The sequence below is a fragment of the Amblyomma mixtum genome, chromosome 2 (genome assembly GCF_055824585.1).
Source record: "Amblyomma mixtum isolate Tamu chromosome 2, ASM5582458v1, whole genome shotgun sequence".
In the NCBI taxonomy this organism is placed as follows: Eukaryota; Metazoa; Arthropoda; class Arachnida; order Ixodida; family Ixodidae; genus Amblyomma; species Amblyomma mixtum.
The window spans coordinates 53,615,310-53,637,254 of record NC_143013.1 but is presented as its reverse complement, the minus strand read 5'-3'; the positions used below and the strand labels follow the sequence as shown (position 1 = coordinate 53,637,254).

The following is a 21,945-nucleotide window of genomic DNA, read 5'->3' as shown; positions in this document are numbered from 1 at the left end:
TCCATACTTATTTTGTCACTCAACCTCCAGAGTTGTTGAGCGCCTCATTTATTTACAGAGGGACGCGGGGAACTACACAAAGTTGAAATTAAAATTAAGTTTCTGTTCTCGAAAGTTATTGCAACTTCCATTTGCGCCCCGCCGTGGTGGCTCAGTGGTTACGGCGCTCGGCTGCTGGCCCGAAAGACGCGGGTTCGATCCCGGCAGCGGCGGCTGAATTTCTTGAAGGCGAAATTCTAGAGGCCCGTGTGCTGTGCGATGTCAGTGCACGTAAAAGAACCCCAGGTGGTCGAAATTTCCGGAGCCCTTCACTACGGCGTCTCTCATCAGTCGCTTTGGGACGTTAAACCCCCAATAAACCAAACCAAACTTCCTTTTGCCGCCCTGCCCAATGTGCATGTGTTTATATTTTTATAGCATGCGCGTTAATGAATTGTTCCTGCCGAGGTCGTTTTATCTCTGTTCTCATTGACACTTTTATCATTCCAGAGATGGGACGAATGCCATAAGCGGGTGATAACATACGCCAGATTCGAACTCCTCGTAAAACACTGTGCAACTCGTTTGATAATTTCATTTGGTTGCTTCGTTATCTCCTGATTTTTCCAGCGTCATTGTCAGTTCCCGTTGGTTTGCTGTTACGAATGATCGCACCTGGTGTCCCTTTGCAGAGTGCACCTTATGAGTGGTGCAGTTCGACTTTATTTGAAAATTGGTTCCAACTGTGTCCGGTACACCGTAATATAGCTTCAAACAAGATTGTTTGCTGACGGTACAAAATGGCAGTTGCGCTGCAAAGCGACAATACGCGATGGGTGGCATTACGTGGCGCGCATACGGTAATTTCAAAAAAAAAAAAAAGAAACGTAAACTCTAAGCCAAAAACATTGAGGGTGCGTCAGAAGTTCCCAGGCCACAGTATCTGACTCGGGCCATGTAGCGGGTCATTTGCAACATCCCTGAACCTGGAAATCTCCGTAGCAGGTCGAAATAGTATCGTTACCACCTCTGAGAACATTGACAGCTTCACCGACATCTTAACTGGCAGAATATACTGCCAAAAAGCAGACGCTGCAGTCTGGGAACTTTTCGCGCACTCTCACCTTACCGGTGACTTCAAGACTCCACTGCGCCGGTATTAAAATTTTTGAAGTGCCGCAGTGGTATGGTGCTCGGCTGCTGACCCGAAGGACGCGGGTTCGATCGCGACCGCGGCGGTGACATTTCGATGCAGTGGCAACACTCGAGAACCCTGTACCATGTGATTTCAATTCTCGTAAAGGAATCCCAGGTGGTCGAAATTATCGGACGCCCTACACTGCAGCCTTGCACATAGCGTGGGCCGATTTTGGACGCTAAACCCCATAAGCCAAACCATACCAATAGCTTCGAACTTTGGAGAAGAATGGAGAATGCGTGAATGTATTTACCTCGTTCCGCAATTAAAAATGGCGCGCACTGTAGGCAAAAGGAAGAATCGCACTTAGCGGCCGTCGGGATAAGAACGGCCGACGCTCATGACTGATGGAATGTAGGCCGCGACATTATACATAGTGGGCCCTAATCTTGGAGGACAGACCCGAAGCGCTGCAGAATCTACATTACTGGTGAACCATATGAAAGGGCACAAAATGATCAGCTAAAGAACGGTGCGTACTGCACGTGTGTCCAGCAAAACTTGCAGTTTCGTCATTTCAGCCCTAATGGATAGCTTTTTTCAGTATCAAGCTGTTACATTCGCATTTGTTTCGCATCCTCTCTTCACACCCTCCCAAGAGGTTATAAAGCTATCGCCCTTACCACGTGTCTTTTAGATCACTTCCTGGTAGCGAAAGAAGCGGGCGGAAACACCTTTCGGTTCAAAAGTGTCGCCTATTTCCCAGTTGTCTGAATGGACGCTCCGTGACCGTCTCGATGAGAATACGGCAAAACCTGCCGCTACTGTGTCGAATTCAGCGTATGTTACGTCGTCGCTACCACCTATACTCTCCTCAGTAATGGGTCCTTAGCGAACATCCTCTTCCACCCTCGCTTGCTATTCCGCAATGTGCGCCACAGAGAATCGTATACGGCTGGCTCAGGATCCAGCAGTGGCATACCTTCCCCGACTGCTACGACGTTCATAGAGGTACTCCTCCTAATCCGAACGCGTAGAGCGTTGCTTTTCACTATACTCGGACACAATTCAAGAACGAAGCCGCTTTGCCCCCTCAAAGGAACCCGTTCCAGCCAAAGGTGTCGGCCAATTCTGGTGAACCTGCTAGCTGGCAATGCAGGGAGTGGCAGATGAAAGGGGATAGTCCTCTCCTTCCATGGTCGGGAATAGTCCCCTCTCTGCATTGTGACGCCGCTCCCTGCATAGTCAGGCTAGCAGGTTCATGAGAATCGGCCGACGACGTTGGCTGGAAGGGGATGCTTTGACGCAGAAAGGCCGGTTTGTTCTTGAGTTGTATCCGACTATGGTACTGTGCCAACTGGATGCAGCTAGAGTGCGTAGTAAACGTTATTTCACGCTTTCGTATTTCTGCTTCGCGCTTGCCAGACACGATTCTTGATGGGGTGCTTTAATAACCTGGCAACGTGAGGGCGGTGGCGGCGGGTATCTCCAGCACAAAATTATCTCTTATCTATGTTGGCACACTGACGACTGCAGAAGCGCTGAGCAGTACACTGTGCAGTGGTGGCGCGTATAAGCGATACTATTTTTGATATTCATGCTTTGCTGTGTCGCCTCTTTGAACCTTCTATCGCTTCGTTCACCGCAGAACTGGTCGTGCATCTGTAGACAGTGGTTTCACTGTCATCTCTGCCTAGCGTCACATGCCAAAGTCCCTGTCCGGTGAGGCGCTGCGAACGCTGAGCTGGAATCCGCACATGCCTCATCAGGTCACCGCCAGCAGCTCACCGACGGTTAGCTGAACGGCCAAACTTGCAGCCCTCGGGAAGATAGGAATAAAACATCCTTATATAAGTGAGTACGCCCACAAATCTGTGTAGTGTTCTTCCAGATTGCACTGGAAGATGTTTTGGGGTAGTTGCCGTGTTTTTAATGCGAAAGGCTATGTCAGCGGAGTCGTGTCATCAAAACGTGTCCGCAAAACATGTCCGCAGCAGTTGTGACGTTCTCAGAAGGGGTAGCATGAAATGAGTAGTTGTACTCGTGAGGAAGCTGCGCAAAAAAAAAAAAAAATTATCTACATATTAGTGGTTAGTTAATAAGCTAGGGCCAAAAACGTCGATAGAGTTAGTGGACGGGAAAACAGTTGTGGAAGGCAAAACAGTGGGAAAATAGGAATAAAGTTTGAAATGAACTGAAATGTATTTATGAGTGATAATTATGGAACAAAGTTTCATTGACATAGAATAATCAGTTCATCAGTTATCAGCAAAAATTATTGGATGGTTGAATAAGCTGGAAGGGGGTACTATATACTAAGTGGACGGGAAAGCAACCAAGGCGCCAAATTTGAAAACCCGAAATAGTAGACTTAGATAAAAGAAGGTATAATCAGAGTAAATGAATCGATCTTTAATCAAAGAATAAGATCATTACGCTAATTGAGTAGTTAAATTAATAAACAAAAGAAAATGATAAATAGAAACGACGAGTGCCGAGAAGCCGTGAATTCTTTCGCAGTCTCCCAATGCGGGTCGGCGCAGTAATCTCTAATTCGTTTTATTCTTCATTTCCACTTTAATGCAGCGCTTTTGCCAGCTGTGATGGGACTGTTTCATTCACCTTGTGAAAAATTCCTTTATTTTTCTGTTTACGAGCCTTGTATGCTAGAGCAAAGCGATATCTTTGGCTTTAGCGAATTCCACTGCGTGCGCGGTTTTCCAGGTATTAATCATATTTTCGTTATTTCTAACCGTGACAAGCGCATTTTCACTGCAGTTATCAGTGTGGCGCCAGTGTTCGTTGTTGTTTTCCGGTGTATATATCAAGGCTCCGTTGTGTGCAACTATTTTTCAGAGCACTCACCTTCAGCTTCACTTTTACAGGCATATGAAAAACACGCAGCAGCGTGTACCCAAGCTGCGCCATGTTTCGCACTGCCTCGCTATACTCGGGGTTACACAGTGCCGCCACCCGGCGCTCGCCTTCACCCTCAAAGAGGTGCGTTCAGTTTGATGCTTTGAAACTGCTTCGTCATTCACAATACATATATGCACAAACCACCGTAACTTTTCAGGTCAATAACAACTATTCGTCTTGTTTTTTTGCTTTCCTGCATACGGCGACAGTTTCCTTGCTGAAATGGCCAAAATTTCAAACGCACTGTTGCAGTACGGTCCTCAATTGCACGGCCATTTTATTCATGCTGGTTCCTGCACACGCCCCTTCTCGGTGCGTGCCTGTGTAGCGTAACCTAATCTACGCGCCTACCACTGATATCACTTCTGCAGGGACAGGTGCGACCACGTCCTGCAGAAACACGCGCTCCGGCGGCAGCTGCGGCTTGCCCTACATGGGCGACTATACCCTTCGATGTTCAATCGATGCCCGAGACAACTGGAATCCTCGCAGAGGTACGGTGCGTTGCTTCTTACACTAAATCTTTCCCGTAGCTCCACCTGTGTCGATCACTCGACAGACGGTAACCAGTGATATCCTGGAAGATCCCCGTGAAGTGCCCATAGATGTTCGGGGCCTAGAGGACATAAGGCTCATTCCAGACGTTATGCTTCTTCGGTGACTAAGGACAGCGCGCACGCGCACATCAGCATGCGACAGGTTTGGTTGGGCTTATGGGGGTTTAACATCCCAAAGCGGCTCGGGCTGTGAGAGACGCCGTAGTGAAGGGCTCCAGAAATTTCGACCGCCTGGGGCTCCTTAACGTGCTCTGACATCGCACACTACACGGACCTCTAGAATTTCGCCTCCATCGAAATTCGACCGCCTCGGCCGTCCTTCGCAGTCCCTCGTGATATACCGGCAACAGCATAGCCACGCCGAACTGTCGTAGGATACACGTGTGCAACCCTCTGTGCAACCAACCTCTTTGTCCGACTGAAGGAGCTTGACGCCAGCGACTTTGAGGACCGCTGGCGTCAAGCTCCTTCAGTCAGACAAAGAGGGTGGTTTTGTCGTCGTGGCAAACGACCTCCACAAGGATAAGCCTCAAGCTGGAGTCGCGGCCAACTTCAGACAAGTGAAAACTGTCAAGCCGTCGAAACTGCAAGAGCAGGCAGTACAGCTTTGTGAGCGTGCTGGCCTTTCAAGACTGGCCTCTTCTGTCAAGGCGTCGAAGGCATCTAGCCTAACCGTCTTCTTCAGCGCCAAGACGCATAAAGTAAGCTGCCCCTTCCGTGTCATTGTGTCCGAACGAGGAACGTGACAGCGCGAGGTAGGAGTTCCTGCAGAAGTGCCTGTCGCACCTTGAGGTTGAAGATCCTTTCCTCATCAGAAAGCCTGAGACCGGGTCAGAATTCCTTCAAAACGAGTGTCCTGCCCACGTTAGCGCGTTTTCAGTGGATGTCAAGGACTTGTACTACTCCCTGCCGCAAAGTGCGGTGATCGCAGAAATCAGCAGTTGCATCGACCGTCACGGAGTTACAAAGTTCCAGAACTCTAGTGGTATGAACGTTAGCATGTTTCTAGAAATGCTCCGCTTTTATTTACAGTCCACGTTTGCTAGAGTTGACAATAGTTTTTTTTTATCCAAAAACGAGGTGTTTGTATTGGATCCAACCTCGCTCCCGTTCTTAACGATCTGTTCTTAGCTTCGTGCGACAGAAAACTTCAAGCCAAGCTTGACGGCATTGTTGTTATATGGTCATGCGTTATGTAGAAGACTTTTTAGTATTTTATTGCAAAGGTGACCCAACAATCTATTGCTCAGATTTTTGACGTGTTCAGTACTGAACTTAACAACCTACAATTGACCACAGAGCTACCTACTAACAACAAACTAAGGTTTTTAGATCTGTAACTTGTGCTATCGTGTGACCATGTTTGTTGGATGTACTCCCCGCGCTCCCAGAAGAGCCTGCTCCCCTTCCGGTCGGCCCACTTTAAGATAGTTAAGCGCGGGATAGCGAAAACATGCATGAAAGCCGCTCTGTTTAGATCATGTGCGCATAAAACCCAAGCCAGCTTTGACGCGCAGGTCACTAGGCTCACCGCTGCAGGCTACCCGAGGAAGACCTGTGCAAGACAGTAAATCAGGAAAGTGGGAAGAAGGCTTGTCAGAAGAAACACAGAAACAAATTTGTCAACTGTTGCTGTGGTGTGGTTTACAAGGTCCCACTGTCATGCGGCCGTTTTTACATCGGGGAGACCGGACGGTGCGTCAAAGATCGGCTACGCGAACACGCGAAAGACATTGAAAACAAGTCACGCCGAAATAACATGGTCATTCATTTCGCAGATTGCGACGAATGTGAGGCATTTTTGAACCAAACCACTATCATCGCCAAGTATAAAGATCACACCTCGCGCCTGATATCGGAGGCCTTTCACATTCACGCATGAGGACGCTCATGTGTAAGCCAACCATCGGTGGCTCTATTCCCACAGGAGATCGTTTTTCTTAATCAGTGATGATTTCCGAATGTATGCCATGTCATGTTTCTACCGCATTTTTCTTCCCTTCTATGTTTTATATTGCCCCCTCTTTCGCAATAAACCATTTGGTTGTTAGTTCAGCGCATGTGTCTGTCTCGTCTTCTTCCGTCCCGTCCGTCGGCGCTGTTTTGCCGTACCATTCAACATGAACCAACCAGCTCGACTCTGCCTTCTCCTTGACTAAAACTGGCCTGCGATCAGTTGACGTGAACGAATGCGCGGACCAAAAGAGCAGACGACGCGCTGGGTGTACCACAGTTGCAAGACCTGCTAGCGGGAAATCGCATGGGGTGGCAGATGAATGGGGAATAACGATGGCTCAACCGGATTAACCGCAGCCTCATGAAAATCGGTCGACGCCATGTGCTAGAGAGCTTTCTTTGAAGGGCTTCTGCAAAGTACCACTGCTCTTAACTATGTCCTAAACCAAGCCCAATGGCCATTGTAACGAGATTTATAATAGCTGCGCCCTCCACGTTCTTTTTTCGCACGGCAAACCTGTAGTCAAGCCTGGCGGCCCCTGCTGGGGTGAATCTCTACAGCCGGATATAGTCAGGAACCGAGAGGCTTTTTCCCCGCCAATGGACGCCCTTCCAACCAGTAGCATAGCCCCATTCCCATGACCCTGCTAGCGTGACAATGCAGGGAGCGGCGGCACAATGCAGAGAGGGGTCTATACCCACCAAAGAGTGCAGGAATTTACCCTTTAACTACGACTCCCTGCTTTGCCATACTTGCAGGGGCAAGATAAGCGGCCGATGCACTGGCTGGAAGGGGTTCCTTTTACAAGGAAGACCCACTGGATTCTTAAGTTGTATCCGACTTTAGTAAAAGGCCCACTCCCTCTGCTCGATGGGTGAATAAGCTGTCTGTAGCTCCCATCGTGCTTGCCCGAAAAGACCTGCGAAACAAGGGAACTCGTCTGGGATCGACCAGCCGAGCATGGATTCTCCGAAAAGGCCAGGAAAACTTGCTCCAGAATATGCGCAGTCTTTCAGAGAGGGGAGTGGGGAGAACAAAGTAAGGAGGGGGGAAGAAGGTATATGCAAAAGGCTACGCGAAGGTTAGTTTAGAAAACTCCACCTCTGAAGCGCTGCCGTGAAGGCGTGAGGGAAGTGGCGTTGACGACGTGACCGGTTCTTTTCTTAGAACTTCGTCCACTTCCGCATCTGGTTTTCAGCCTTCCCTTTCGCCTGGTAGGGTACCCTGATAGTTCTTTAAAACTACGCTAACTGCTGCTGCCATTGCAGTTGAGAGTGGTCTTCCTTCAAGAGAGCAGCTCGTTCGTACTTGTACTCTCACTGATTTTTTTTTCTCCCGACTAGGCCGCGGTACCCATCGTCGTTAATTTCTACATCATTTCTGGCGGCTACGTTCATCGTATGCGTAGGTATGAGTGCTTTTATTTCACAAAGAGCAGATTTCAATAACATTAGACAATCTCACGGACCTTCCATGTCCTGATACTACTGTGACATATTTTTCGCGAGCTAAGCATTTCGCAAATCGGCTGAAGTCACGTTTTAGGAATATTTCACGTGTAGTAAATTTCGCAAAGCAAAGGTACCTCTTTGCGCTCCGTTTGCTCTATAATCATTTGTGGAAGCAATTATCGTGAGGCCCACGTGATTTCCCAAAAACTCCGAAATTAAGCCGTTTACAGAATTTGGGCAGATTCAGCCCTGAGCATAGGTCCTGTTTTGACTTGACTTTTATTTCGTTTGCACCAAAAGAATTCAGGTTCCAAATAGGAATGCCGGTTTTCTCTTATGCTCCAGTTAGCGCGATGCCATTGCACATGAATAACCAGTTGTAACATGTCTTTGCTTCTTTGTAATGACTCCTAGCAGGCCGGCTGCTATGGTTGTATACCAACCACTTGCTGAATTCGCTGGGAGCGACGACACTTGGGATTGCTGCTCGGATACCGAATCCTGGGACGATTAGACGTCATGCTTCGCCGTTGCTCATCTCAAGAGGACATCTCGCTGCCGAATCTCGCGGTCTCGTCTGCAACTGAACCCCAATCGTCGCCTGAACTCGCAAGGCCTGGTGACAGACAAGCCGGAACTACGGCAGGACGTTCGACAGGCGACGAGTCATCGGAGGACGAGCAGCCATTCTCCGTTTTCGAGAAATACTTACACGAGACGCAGCCCTGTTCCCAGCAGGACACCATGCCGGGCGCTCTTTCGTGGCACGGCCCGAATACCTACACGACGCACTGTCTGCGGTCAGACGAGGTAGGCAGCCTTGTGTTTTATTAATTATTGATTTATTTTAATGAACGCCGTAACCTGTAACGCGAACGCTTTGTTCCGTGTCTCAGATCTCCGCTCTGTCTACGGATTAATGCACCTGCATTTAGGTTTACCCGTTTCCGTGTCCCAGTGATCTACCATACACGTGTTTTGAAAGATTCTTTTGATTCCTGACGCCTCAAGCTCTTTCTATGTTGCACTGTAGCTTGAAGATTTCCGCGCGCATGTCAGTGCCCTCGTGGTCGTTTTTCCTCTGCAAACTGCTTCTCGGAAAAGATCCTACGTGCGTAAGTTACTCTGCTGCTGTGTGCGATACGCAGCACATCAGTGAACAAAATGGCGACGCCCAGGGAGCAATTTGTTCAAAAGCGGCGGTCATCGTCTTATCTGGCTTTATCGTCTTTAGCGCCAGTTCCTGCAGTTCAAGCGCAGCTTGGCGCTGACTGCTTCCAACAGGAATGGTCGAGTGCAAGTCTGGTCGTATGCTAGCCTTGGTGTAGCCACCAAATTGCCCTAAGGTTCCCTAATACTAAAGTTACTGGAACTAGCTAAAACCAGAATACTGAGTAGGCCACACCCCATGAAAAATGACCGTTTCCTGCCAAGCCTCTGCTGTACCCAAAGTTTGCGCCTGTGACGTCATGTAAAAACTCCGTAGTTCAGAGGAGAGTTCATTGTTTCTTGTTCTGGCTAAGGGTGGGGAGGGGTGAATGGGGGAAGTTGCAGAAAGGGTGCGGGGTCGCTAATAGTAAAGTCACTGCAACTCTATAGCTAATGCCAGAATACTTAGTAGGCCACGCCCCACGACAAGGGGACAAAAGAGCGTTTCCTGCCTGTTCGTTGCTGCATCCAACGTTGGAGCCTGTCACGTCATGTAAAAACTATCCCTAGTAGCAGATTTCTTTCTATATACATCTTTTTTTTTTTGCTTTTTAGGACGCTGTAGCTGACGCCCGTGCCCTGAAAAATGCCTGGAGTCGGCACGATGAGCCGGCAGAAGTCGTCTTCCAGCGCAGACGCGTCTCACGGCAGCCGAGGTCGTCCGTCGAGGCCCCCCGTGCTGTGCAAGAGGAAGAGGCCGAGCCCTGCACTGCCGCGCCTTCGGAGCCCACGCGGACAGCGTCACCGCCAGTCATGCCACAGTCGACCAAGCAGTGGCCGTACTCGCTGCCGTCAGGAATGGGCCTGGTGGACACCCACTGTCACTTGGAGCTCATCTTCCGCAAAGTGGGCCACCGTGGAACCTATGCCAGATTCCGGGACGAGCATCGGGACACCTTCCCTGATTGTTATGAAGGCTGCGTGGCAAATTTTTGCGATCCGCAGACATTCCAAAAGGTATTTTTTTTTTTTCAAACACAATCTTATCGCGTGTCTGTTGTCTTCTCATGCGAGTTGAATTATTTACAGTCAACTCTAATGACCTCGCGGAGCTAAATCCGTGCCAATATCAATACTTTGTATAAACGTCGCATCTCATTCTTGCATTCACTTACAGATGCATTCACCGCACTTATGCCAGTAATTAAGTTACTGTAATCCCATTACAGTAATTTATTTACTCTTTCTGTTAGCTTGCAATGGAACTATGATAAATTTGCCGCAGAAATAAGTCTTTATCTTCGACGTTGCGTTTTTTTTTTTCCAATGCATAAATATTCCCATGCATAGTAAGGGTTACATGGTGATCGCTCTATGTCTTTAAAATGTACTACCTACACAAACCCATATACCGTAATTCCTCCTGCGTTAGCTGCTCTTATATTTATTCCTCTATAAGCCTAGTCCTGCCACTTTTGACGTCAATTATACCCTCTGCCTTAATTAATTTGGCACTGGCGCTTACTACTTTGCGCAGCGCCGCCTGTGGGAGCCGATCCTGGCCGAGGATGGCGTTTGGGGAGCTTTCGGATGTCATCCGCACATGGCTCGCGAGTACAGCGAAGAGGTGGACGAATACCTCATCAAGGCCCTGGAACATCCAAAAGTCGTCGCCTTGGGTGAAATAGGGTTGGACTACTCCCGCAGGTGAGTGCGCATACCAGTTCAATGCGGGAGAGTAGGGGGGGGGGGGGGGGGGGGAGAAGTGCTTTTTGTCTTCTGCCCATTAGTAGACTTCGCTAAAGATCAATACTGTTCCACCCATCGCTCAAAAAACCACCGCATATGGCGGCTTCTGTCTCTAGTGCTGCGTGAATGAAGAGACAACCGCATCTCAAAATTTACTCAAGCTTGGCTGCATGCTTTTCTTTTCGTTTCTTAACCGTCAATAACATTTTTCTTATACGTTTGAGGGGTTTTATTAGCGCCCTATTACCTTAATTGCTACGAGCACGCCGTATATAATGCGACAAATTTTTCGGCCTCATGGGGCATTAGTATTGACTCCTGTCCGTGTTGAGACCTGAGTAGCGTTAACAACGTAAAGCTGCCTTCGCTACACGTTACGAAATGGTGTTATCTCGCTTTTGCAGGAACAAATGCGACCACGGCCATCAGAAGCGGGTGCTCCGGCGGCAGCTGCAGCTTGCCCTGAATGGTCGGCTGCCCCTCGTAATCCACTCTCGAGACTCCACGTCCGACACCATCGGCATCCTCAAAGAGGTATAAGCTGACTGCCGTGCTACACTTGGCGCAGCCCCATATCCATTACTTTCCAGACGTAGGCTAGTCCGGGCACATGTAAACCTTTTTGTAAGGTGCAGAGTCTTCAGGTGCCCCATAAATTTCTCGTTAGTGTGAGTCACATATTTACCCAGGCTGCTTTTTATCAACTTTATCCCTCGCACGTCGCTTCCATTCGCGCCCTCTGTCCCTGTGACATAGTGGTCGCTGGTCACTTAGAAGACTCATTTCCTTGCCGCTCTTTTTCCTTTTTTCCCCTTTGTTCCCCTCCCCAAGTGTAGGGTAGCCAACTGGGCATCGCCTGGTTAACCTCCCTGCCTTTCCGTCCTTTTCTCTCTCTCTCTCTCTTCTCTAAAACGGAATCCCCCGTTACACTTGGGGTGCGTTATCTGATGATAATGAATTTTTGTTTGCATCGGGGGGGCCAAAAGGCACTGTTGCATAAGGTGCCCTTCGTTTACTCGAGGCGGGGTCCAAGACCCGCTTTCTGAACATTTCGCCCCAAAGAAGCCGAGCTCCAGGTCAGGAGAAAGCTTGTATTCATTGTATCACCGCTGTAACTTCCTTTTAATGGCACTGACTATCGACCCCGCTTCCGAGGCGGATGCGGTGTGCGGGCTGTCTCAGCGTACCGAGTTTTTCACTTAACATGCTCTGCGATTATTACAAGAGGCTTTTTTTTTTCATGGCACTCTCAGCGGTGTAGCACATCACAATACCGCTAAGACGTGCTATGTAGTAGGCTGGTTTACTAATATTGAGTAGTTAACCTTTTAATCAGTTTTTAGAATACAAAAAACGTAGTTGCCCTTGGCGCTGTGGTACAATAAAAATTCGCTGTTGCTTAGCTTGGTTAAGCCCGGTAATTGCGAAAGCAATATCCGTACCTGCGCCATGGTACAGCTGCTAGTGTAGCTGGTGGTGGTGCTTGTGGTTAGACTTGTGGTGATGCATCTAACCGATGCATCACCACAAGTCTAACCACAAGCACCACCACCAGCTACAATCCAAACCAATGGAATCCAATTCAATCCACTCCTATCCAATCCAATGTAATCTAATCCAATCCCGTCCAATCTAATGCAATCAAGGTCAAATGAAGGTCAATGGTGGTCACCGCCGCGGCACGATGGTGGTAACCGCCGCGGTACGGCAAAGGCGTGAAAGTGCAAGTAGTATTGTTTTCGAAATAAAATTTTCTCTATTTCGATGACTTGGGTGTACTGGAGGGGTTTCCTTGCCTGCGAAATAAGCGCGTGTATTTTGGAGCGATGCAGTCAGATTTGTTGGCCCATAGCGCCCAGGGTAAGTGCGTTTTAAAATTCTAAAATCTGATATGAATTTTGCGGATGGTGGACTATGCGTATTTCTGTGAAGGAGACTAACAGTAATAGCAATAGTCATCAACGGCTTTTGAAGGACTGTAGTAGTTGTTTCAAAGTTCGCTAGTAGATATTATTAATCGTCCTAGTTAGCACGTATTAGCTGTATTCTGACGCGCTATACCGCTGACAGCGCAATGCCCAAAAAAGTAAAAGTACTGTTCTAACTCAAAAAGCCTCTTGTAGACCACGGCAGAACATCTTAGGTGAAAGAGTCGGTATATGTTGACGGCTCACTCATGATAACGAAGTGGATCTCTTGACTTCCCTTTCCGCAGATGGTGCCGTCGGACTACCCCATACACCGCCACTGCTTCACCGCCGATTGGCCGGAGGCGCAGCGCTGGCTGACGAAGTTCCCCAACCTCTGCCTCGGGCTCACTCCCCTCGTGAGCTTCCCCAATGCCGGTGGGCTGGTCGAGGTGGCCAGGAAGATCCCCCTGGATAGGCTGCTGATAGAGACGGACTCCCCGTATTTCCTCCCGAAATCGGTACGCACGGATTTTCACGACAAATTCATCATAGTTACGTGGCTATCCTTAATTTAATTTTCTTTTTGGCTAGTGTGATTTCTCCCCCCCCCCTCTCACCCCGTCGTGACGTCGGTGTAATCTGGGGGCTCTGTAAGACACCTTTATTTCTATAAGCAGCCACCATTGCAAATAGTACTGTGCAGAGAGCAACGTAATAAGGCAGTGTTTGTATTAGCACCATCCTTTGACGCAAGCCACTTTTTTGCTTTAGCCGCCCTGTTGATATGAGGCATGCCTTGGAAAATTTCGGAACGCCATGGGTCTTGGGTTGGGCTACTTTGCAGAGTACGACGGGTGCCAATGTGTAATGGGATATTTGTAACGAGTTATTGTTAGCCAATACTGGTAGTTAATCCTTACAGTGCCATGCTCGCAGAAGCCATATGAACGCATGGGCCTCGCGTTATTGACATTCCCACTTTCTTGGTTTTTTTTTTTTTTTTCAGGAATCGGGGCGTCTGAAAGCTTCGCAACCAGGAATGGCGATCCATGTGGCCACGTGGCTGGCATCATTGCGCAATATCGATGTCGACGACATACTGACAGCCGTCCGCCAGAACACGCGGCGAATCTACAAAATCTGACGTCGGACAGTGTGTAACCTTTGCGCGTGCAAGAAAAAATATAACTGCGAAGAAAACAAACTAAATGACCTTGATTGTTTGTTTATTTGCCAGTGCTCGCATTCTAGGGACCGGTCAGTGGTGTGACTCTGTAGGCTTATCCCGCTGCTGTCAACTTTCTGGGTGGATGAAAATTAGCCGAGGAAGTATTCATAGAAGGCTACCTGCACAATGACCGCGACTGGAATAATAAAACTTAAACAAAAAAAATTCAGGGAGGGCACTTTGCTGACAAAGTGCGGTGAGGTGGAAGCCTTAAGCGCGGTGTTGCTGCTTGTGTCACTGATGTTTGGCTATGTTAAGCTTCGCCTCTGAGAGTGGAACGCGGCAGCGTCTTGCAACGCTGCCAGGGAGTCCACAGAACGCCATCTCCCGTTCGGCTGTACGCCTTGCTCGTCGGTAAATTGGTTTTTGAGGAAAGGAAGTGTATCTGTCTCGCATAACTCGGTGGACACCTGAACCTCGCCGTAAGGGAAGGGAGGATGATGTGAGTGAACGAATACACCGTATTCACTAGACGCGCCTTTGTTTATTCCGAACTCTCGAGCTGGCATGGTGGAGTAGTTAGTCTGCTCGTCTCTCACTCCGGAGACGGTTGCAGACGCACTCCATCCTTAGCCATTCTAGACTTTCACTCATCACAGACGGGGAATATGACCCCGTCTGCCAAAATTGTTACCAGGGAGAAATCGCCACCGAGGCACACATCCTCTGGGGTTGCGCGGGAAATCCGCCCCCTCGAACCTTACTGCCAGCTCCCTCCGAAGAAGGATGGAACCAACTCCTCAAAAGGCCAGACAAGAGCATCCAACTGGCACTCATTTCGTGGGCCCAGGAAGTCGCCCCCACCTGGGGGCCACACCAAGCCCGCCTGCCCTATATCCCTCCAATCTATGGCAATAAAGTTGTTTCTCTCTCTCTCTCTCTCCGGAGACGGTTCGATTCCCCATCTTGACCATTTTCCCACCCGGTTTTATTTATTAAGGCGAAAGCCTTTAATGCCTCATACTGTCGTTAGCAGACGCGTCGGCAGGAGTGTCGACAGACGCGTTGGCAGCCGTGTCGACAGACGCGTCGGCAGATTCGTCCGCCTTTCGGCGTCACTGCTTAAAAGGCTCAAGGTTCCAGCATGAATAAACGCGCATCCAGTGAATGCATGGGCTTCATAAATTAAATAAAAGCAGCAAAGTCAAGAATAGGAGAATAAAAAATAAAAATAGGAAAATAAAAACAAAATCAAAATGAAAAAAAAAACAATTAAGAAAAGGAGCAAAAAATAAATAAAAAACAAACAGTCGCCAGGAAACGTACGCTTTCGCCTTGCAGCACTTTAGAGAGCCAAAGTTGGTTGGTTGGTTTATGGGGTTTAACGTCCCAAAGCGACTGAGGCTATGAGAGACGCCGTAGCGGAGGGCTCCGGAAATTTCGACCACCTGGGGTTCTTTAACGTGCACTGACATCGCACAGTACACGGGCCTCGAATTTCTCCTCCAAAGAAATTCAGCCGCCGCGGCCGGGATCGAACCCGCGTCTTTCGGGCCAGCAGCCGAGCACCATAGCCACTGAGCCACCGCGGCGGCTAGAGAGCCAAAGTGCCCCCTGAAATTTTTTATCTGGTCTGACTAGAAAGGTTACTTGGGCTAATTGGCTAATTAAGTAAGCTCAGTCCCACTTGGAGCATCACTATACCATCTCATTAATTGCTTCCATGGCCATTAGCCATAGTACAATTGGCCCCGTTTGAAATTCGCGCACTGTGACGTCACGACCATTTCGACCAGTTGAAAAGCGTGACATTTCTGTCGACAACTCCTGCTTACTACGATGAGGCATTAAAGGCTTCCGCCTTAAAAAGCGCGCGTGTTCCAAGCAAAAACGAATCGAAGACGCATATCGAGTCGGCTCAATGGTGTATATAGTTATAGTAGTTTATTAGCACGGTAGGACAAGGCAGGTAAACATATCCCCGACCGCGGCAGTTGGGCCTCACCCTCCACACGGACCCTGTCCACCCAACCCGGCTAGGAAATTCCGTGACACGAGATACGTGTCCGGACTTAACCTTCACTCGCAACATACGACACGCAGACTGGCTCAACACCGAGGAGACCCTCGGTAGCGACCACTGCATCATTAACACTACACTACGCACACGCCCCCTCAAGCGTCCCAGAACACAAGCCCATATCCCAGATTGGACGAAATTCAGGCAAAATTTTAACTCACTTGATAATACACCGATTTCCGCGCAAGGCTACACAGCATGGTCCCAACAGCTGCTGGCACACCTTTCCTCGCATGAAACACATATCCAGCTCTCGGAGGCGGTCACGGACGTGGATAACCACCTTCTACACCTCTGGGAAGCCCGTCGCAGCCTCGTCCGCCGTTGGCGACGCCAGAAACACAATAGAAAGCTTAAAGCTCGAATTGCCGAGCTTACCCAGAAAGCGGCAGAGTACGCGGCCCAACTCGCTGACTCCAACTGGGTAGATAGATGCAACACGGCCGCGCGACAAATGTCCAGCCGAAACACGTGGCGTCTCTTTCGAGCCCTAATCGACCCAACACAAACACGAACCGAAACACAAAAACATTTGCACCGAGCCCTGCACGCTTTTTCTGGCAACACGACTCAACTGGCACAGAAACTTCGGGACCAGTATCTGTGTACAGCCCAAGACCCCCGTGGATCTGCGTGCTCTTATGTAGGCAGAGAGAACACGGAGCTGGATCAACCTTTCCAGCTCCATGATCTGCGGGCGGCTCTCGCCAAAATGAAACGGGGCACTGCGCCAGGACGGGATAAGGTCACCGTCAAGCTTTTGACGAACCTGCCCAACTTGGCATACCAGTCCCTCCTGGAATACGTCAATGCGATTTGGCGCGGGGACACCCCCCTGCCAATCGAATGTAAAACGGCTTTGGTCACTTTTATTCCTAAAGCTGGCAAACCAATTGACACAGATAACCTCCGCCCCATCTCTCTCACCTCATGTGTGGGCAAACTAATGGAGACGATGGTGCGGGATCGGTTATCTACATATCTTGAAAACAAACAAGTCTTTGCGAGCACCATGTTCGGATTCCGCCCACACAGATCCGCACAGGATGTCCTCCTGCAACTCAATCGGGAAATCCTTGACCCCCTCGAATGCCCCCATAATGACCGGGTAGTACTCGCCTTGGATCTTAAAGGGGCATTTGACAATGTAACACATGAGATCATACTCACTAACCTAAGTCACACCGACTGTGGCCTCAATACATTCTAATACATAAGCCAATTTTTAATAGATCGTCAATCCTACATTCGAATTCAAGATAGAGACCATGGTACTTACCTACTCGGCACGCGGGGAACCCCTCAAGGCGCGGTACTTTCCCCGCTGCTCTTCAATCTGGCCATGATGCACCTGCCGGCCCAGCTGAGTGGTGTCGCCGGCGTGCAGCACGCCCTGTACGCCGATGACATCACTCTGTGGGCCACGCAGGGCAGCACAGGAGACATTGAAACCAGCCTGCAAACAGCGGCGACGATAGTAGACCGCTACGCCCGCCGCTGCGGTCTTCAATGTTCCCCTCAAAAATCGGAATTTGTGCACCTCCGCCCCTCACAGAAGTGCACAACTAAAATATCTCTCTCTCTTGAGAGTGGTCCCATACGCGAAAATGATGAGATACGGGTACTCGGACTCTACATCCACAAACACAGGCGGCCAGACGCTACATTGGCCAAACTCCGTAAGGTGGGGGACCAGGTGGGCCGCATGGTCCGCCGGGTTTCCAACAAACGCGGAGGGTTACGAAGTAAGGATGCCTTGCGGCTGGCAAACGCCTTCGTAACTAGTCGAATTCTCTATTCGACTCCTTATCTCCACCTACGGAAACAAGAGGAGGACGCCCTTGAGGTCATCCTTCGCGAAATTGTTAAACGTGCCCTTGACCTCCCCATCACTACTTCAAACAGCCGGCTTATGGCTCTTGGGGTGGTGAATACTTTCCGGGAACTCCGGGAGGCGCACCTTACAAACCAGTACACGCGCTTGTCGCTAACAGTGTCGGGTCGTCGCCTTCTTGCTCGACTCCATATCCAACACACCCCTCCAATGGAAGACAGGTTTCGCATCCCGGAACTGTGGAGACGTGCCCTCCACGTGCGGCCTCTTCCAGCAAACATGTCACATGAAGATCATAATGGTCGGCGCCTGGCACGAGCGGAAGCGCTAGCCCGATATTATCGCAACAAAACAGGTGTATACTACGTGGACGCCTCCGGCCCTCACCACGGGGGATGGTACACGGCCGCGGTAGTTCACAACAGCAACACAGTTAACGGCCTAACTTTCAGAGCCCGCAGTGCAACACAAGCAGAAGAGGTCGCGATTGCTCTCGCGGCCTCACATTCCAATTCAAAATACATAATCACCGACTCGCGAGGGGCCTGTCGGAACGTCGAACAAGGCTGCACTCCCTTCCTAGCCTATCTAATGTACCAAAATTGCATACGGGATACGGACCCCGCACACCGTTACCTCATATGGGCCCCTGCTCATCAGGGGTTGGCAGGAAACGAGGCAGCAGACGCAGCCGCCCGCGCGCTCTCTCACCGGGCTGTTTTCTCCTCCTCGTGCGATCAGGAACCCAATTTTAATCCGGTCTATACATTCAAAGATATTACAACATATTATCAAAATTGTCATCGCCTTTACCCTAGCCCATGTAAAGGCCTGAAGAAGGCGGATGAGCGGCTCCTTCTCCGCCTTCTCACCAATACATTGCTGTGCCCGGCAGCGCTAAAACATTTTGACCCCTCCTTTAGCGGCAGCTGCCCACACTGTAGTGCAGTGTCTTCTGACACTTATCACATGGTGTGGGCCTGCCCCTCCAACCCCGCTATTCCCCCCATCCCCAACCCAACCCGGGAGGACTGGGAGGCGACCCTGCTCGGCTGCCACGACTTACAGGCCCAACAAGCCTTAGTCGGGCGCGCCCGGGCGGCGGCAACCGCCAGTGGGGTCCCATACTAGGGACCTCCACCTCGTGTTTGTAAGGATCGGTCCCTTACGGGCTGATCCAAACATACCTCCTGCTCATTCGTAATAAATGTTTTCACCACCACCACCACCATCTCAAATCAAAAGAACCTAAGCTGGAAAATGGTACTTTAATAGTGCTAGTAGGAAGGCATTCTTTGGAAAGGGGCTTAGCGCGAGAGTAACAAGTACTCGAGAGGGATGCAGGAGGTGGGCAATTTGAGGAGGGCAGAAGTACTACCTCACGCAAAATGCAAGGTTGCGTTTTCGGTCAATTACGAGCTTGGGGCAAACAAGGAAATGCGGGCATACACATAGTTGTATATCACGGCGCCAAGATAAAAAATCACATTCTAAAGAAGTGTTTGACTTAAGAGCATTAGCTATGGGAGCTTGAAGTACTTACATCGGTGTGCTCAGCAAACAAGGATAAAACCCAATACAAAGTTCCGCGGATATTTCCTTTACACTACTCATCTATCATGCACTACTCTTGCGATTTATAGCCGTCTTCACTATATCTAGTATATTTCCTCTTAAATCAATTAATAAATTTTATAAACGTGTGCATAACAGCCCGAGGAATCGTTTGACACCATCCGGAACGCACCGCATCGAACGGTTCGGCCGTAACGGCTGTCTGAAGGTGCTCGAAGTGCACGGTTTGGGTTCGGAAAGGTCGTCGTTGCGAATCCCACACATAGTTGGGGCTTCGTCTCAATTAGTAATTCTATCCTCAGGAACATGCCGCCATTTCACACCACTTCGAACGTTCTTCTAAAAACGGGCGGCCCCCAGATAATATCGAAATGGTGGTCCCGGTAGCAACCTCTGATACGGATCATGAGGGGGAAATAACTAGAAGAACAAGATTGGGTTGCAGCGCATATGGCAGGTTCTCTCAGATGATGAATGGCAGTTTGCCACAATCCCTCACGAAAAAAGTCTACAACAGCTGTATATTACCTGTACTCACCTATCGGGCAGATATGTGTAGACTAACAAAGAGGGTTCAGATTAAGTTAAGGGCAAAGCAATGAGCTATGGAAAGAAAAATGATAGGTGTAACTTTAAGAGATGGAAGCGGGTGGTGGTGGTGGTGAGAAACTTTAATCAAAGAGAGCTTGAGGGTTAAGAAAAAAAAATAAAAAATAACCCTGCTGCATGGTCGGTATCCTTAGTCCGGGACACCGCATGACGACGCCCCGTCTCGCGCCCGCTTGACCAGAGCCCTTTGGGACTCCAGTGTGGAGCAGTTGAGGAGGGCAGTCTCCCATGCCTCTCGGGTGGGGGTGGGGGAGGGGGGAAGGTGAGGATTCTGAGTACATGCCCACACCATGTGAAAGATATCGCAGATCTCTCCACAGTGCGGGCAGCGCCCATCTGTGTTGGGATCGAAGTGTTTTGCTATTGCAGGACAGAAAAGGGTTCCTGTCTGCAGGCGCCGCAGAGTTCGCTCCTCCGCCTTACTCAGCCCCATGGCAGGTGCCGGGTAGAGACGATGGCTGTCGCAATAATAAATTAGGATTTCGCGGAACCGCAGAAGCGGTTTATGAGCTTCTGAGCCATGAGAGCTAGGATGAGGAGCCCGGTGTGTGAGCGCTCGGGCGGCCGCATCAGCGGCCTCATTGCCTCGTAGACCCTGGTGGCCAGGAGCCCAGATCACTTTTGTGCGAGTTGGATCGGCGAGAGCGCGTCTTAGAATTTGCGAGGCCAGAGGTGATATTTCGCCTGCAAGATAATGTTCACAGGCCCGGCGAGAGTCTGTGATAACCGTTTTCGATTTTGGATCGGCGGCAGCGAGAGCTATTGCGACCTCCTCCGCTCGTGTTGAATTTGGGGCCCGAAAAGATAGCCCATCGACATTCATTCCCCGGTGGACTACGGCAGCCGTGAAGAATCCCGCGGGCGACGGCCCTGTGATGTCCACGTAATAGACGCCCTCTTTATAGCCATATTGCCTCTCAAGCGTGCGAACCCGCGCTTGTCGTCTGCCTTCATGTGAAGCCATGTCCATGTTACGCGGGAGCGGAGCGACCAAGAGCATGTGGCGCCACAGCACCGGGTTGTTCTCCGTCCCCTCTGGTATGCATGTGTGTTGGATGTGTAAGCGGTTTAGCAGGCGGCGCCCAGGCACCGTCTGCGATAGCCGCGTATATTGGTTCACGAGGTGGGCCTCCCGCAACTCCTGATAGGAGTTTACCACTCCCAACGCCTTCAGTTTGGCGTTGGAGGTAGCCACCGGGAGGTCCAGTGCTCGTTTTGTTGCCTTCCTGATGATGGTGTCAATGCGCTCGTCTTGTTGTTCGGTGGTGCGTAGGTACGGCACGGCGTAGAGGATCCGGCTGGTCACGAAGGCATAGGCGAGCCGTAGCGCGTCCCTGCCCCGCAGACCACCCCGCTTGTTGGAAACACGGCGGATCATGCGCCCTACCTGTTCACCTATGCTCTTGAGTTTCGCTATAGTAGAGTCCGGCCTAAGTTTGTTATTGATGAACAGACCCAGGATCCGGAGCTCCGCCACTTCTCTGATGGGACCGCCCGACAGAGATATGTGTAGAGACGTGTTGTCCTTGTGGTTTGTCCTGACGTGTAGAAGCTCTGATTTGGCGGGAGCACAATGGAGGCCACAGTCGGCAGCATATGCTTCGACTATGGAGGCGGCCTGCTGAAGGCGGTCCTCTATCTCCCCAAGGCTCCCCTCGGTGGTCCAGATTGGAATGTCGTCTGCGTAGAGCGTGTTTTATGCCATCCACCTGAGCCAGTCGGCCGGGAAGGTGCTTCATGGCGATGTTGAAAAGGAGCGGTGATAACACCGCCCCCTGTGGTGTACCTCGTGTACCCATAGAGTACGGGCCGTATTCCTCGTCCTCGATCCGGAGGAGTGCCTGACGCGCAGAGAGGAAGTCTCTGACAT

General features: G+C 50.1%; 1 protein-coding gene across 1 annotated transcript; it reads left to right on the top strand.

Annotated features, from left to right (window-relative positions):
- Positions 1 to 8,745: 8,745 nt before the first annotated feature.
- Positions 8,746 to 13,953, top strand: LOC149359386 (3'-5' RNA nuclease TATDN2-like). Its single transcript, XM_089567666.1, has 6 exons — positions 8,746 to 8,811; positions 9,766 to 10,167; positions 10,688 to 10,857; positions 11,304 to 11,433; positions 13,115 to 13,327; positions 13,816 to 13,953. Exons 1-6 carry the CDS (start codon positions 8,746 to 8,748, stop codon positions 13,951 to 13,953), a joined length of 1,119 nt encoding a protein of 372 aa, XP_089423792.1.
- The last annotated feature ends 7,992 nt before the right edge of the window (positions 13,954 to 21,945 follow it).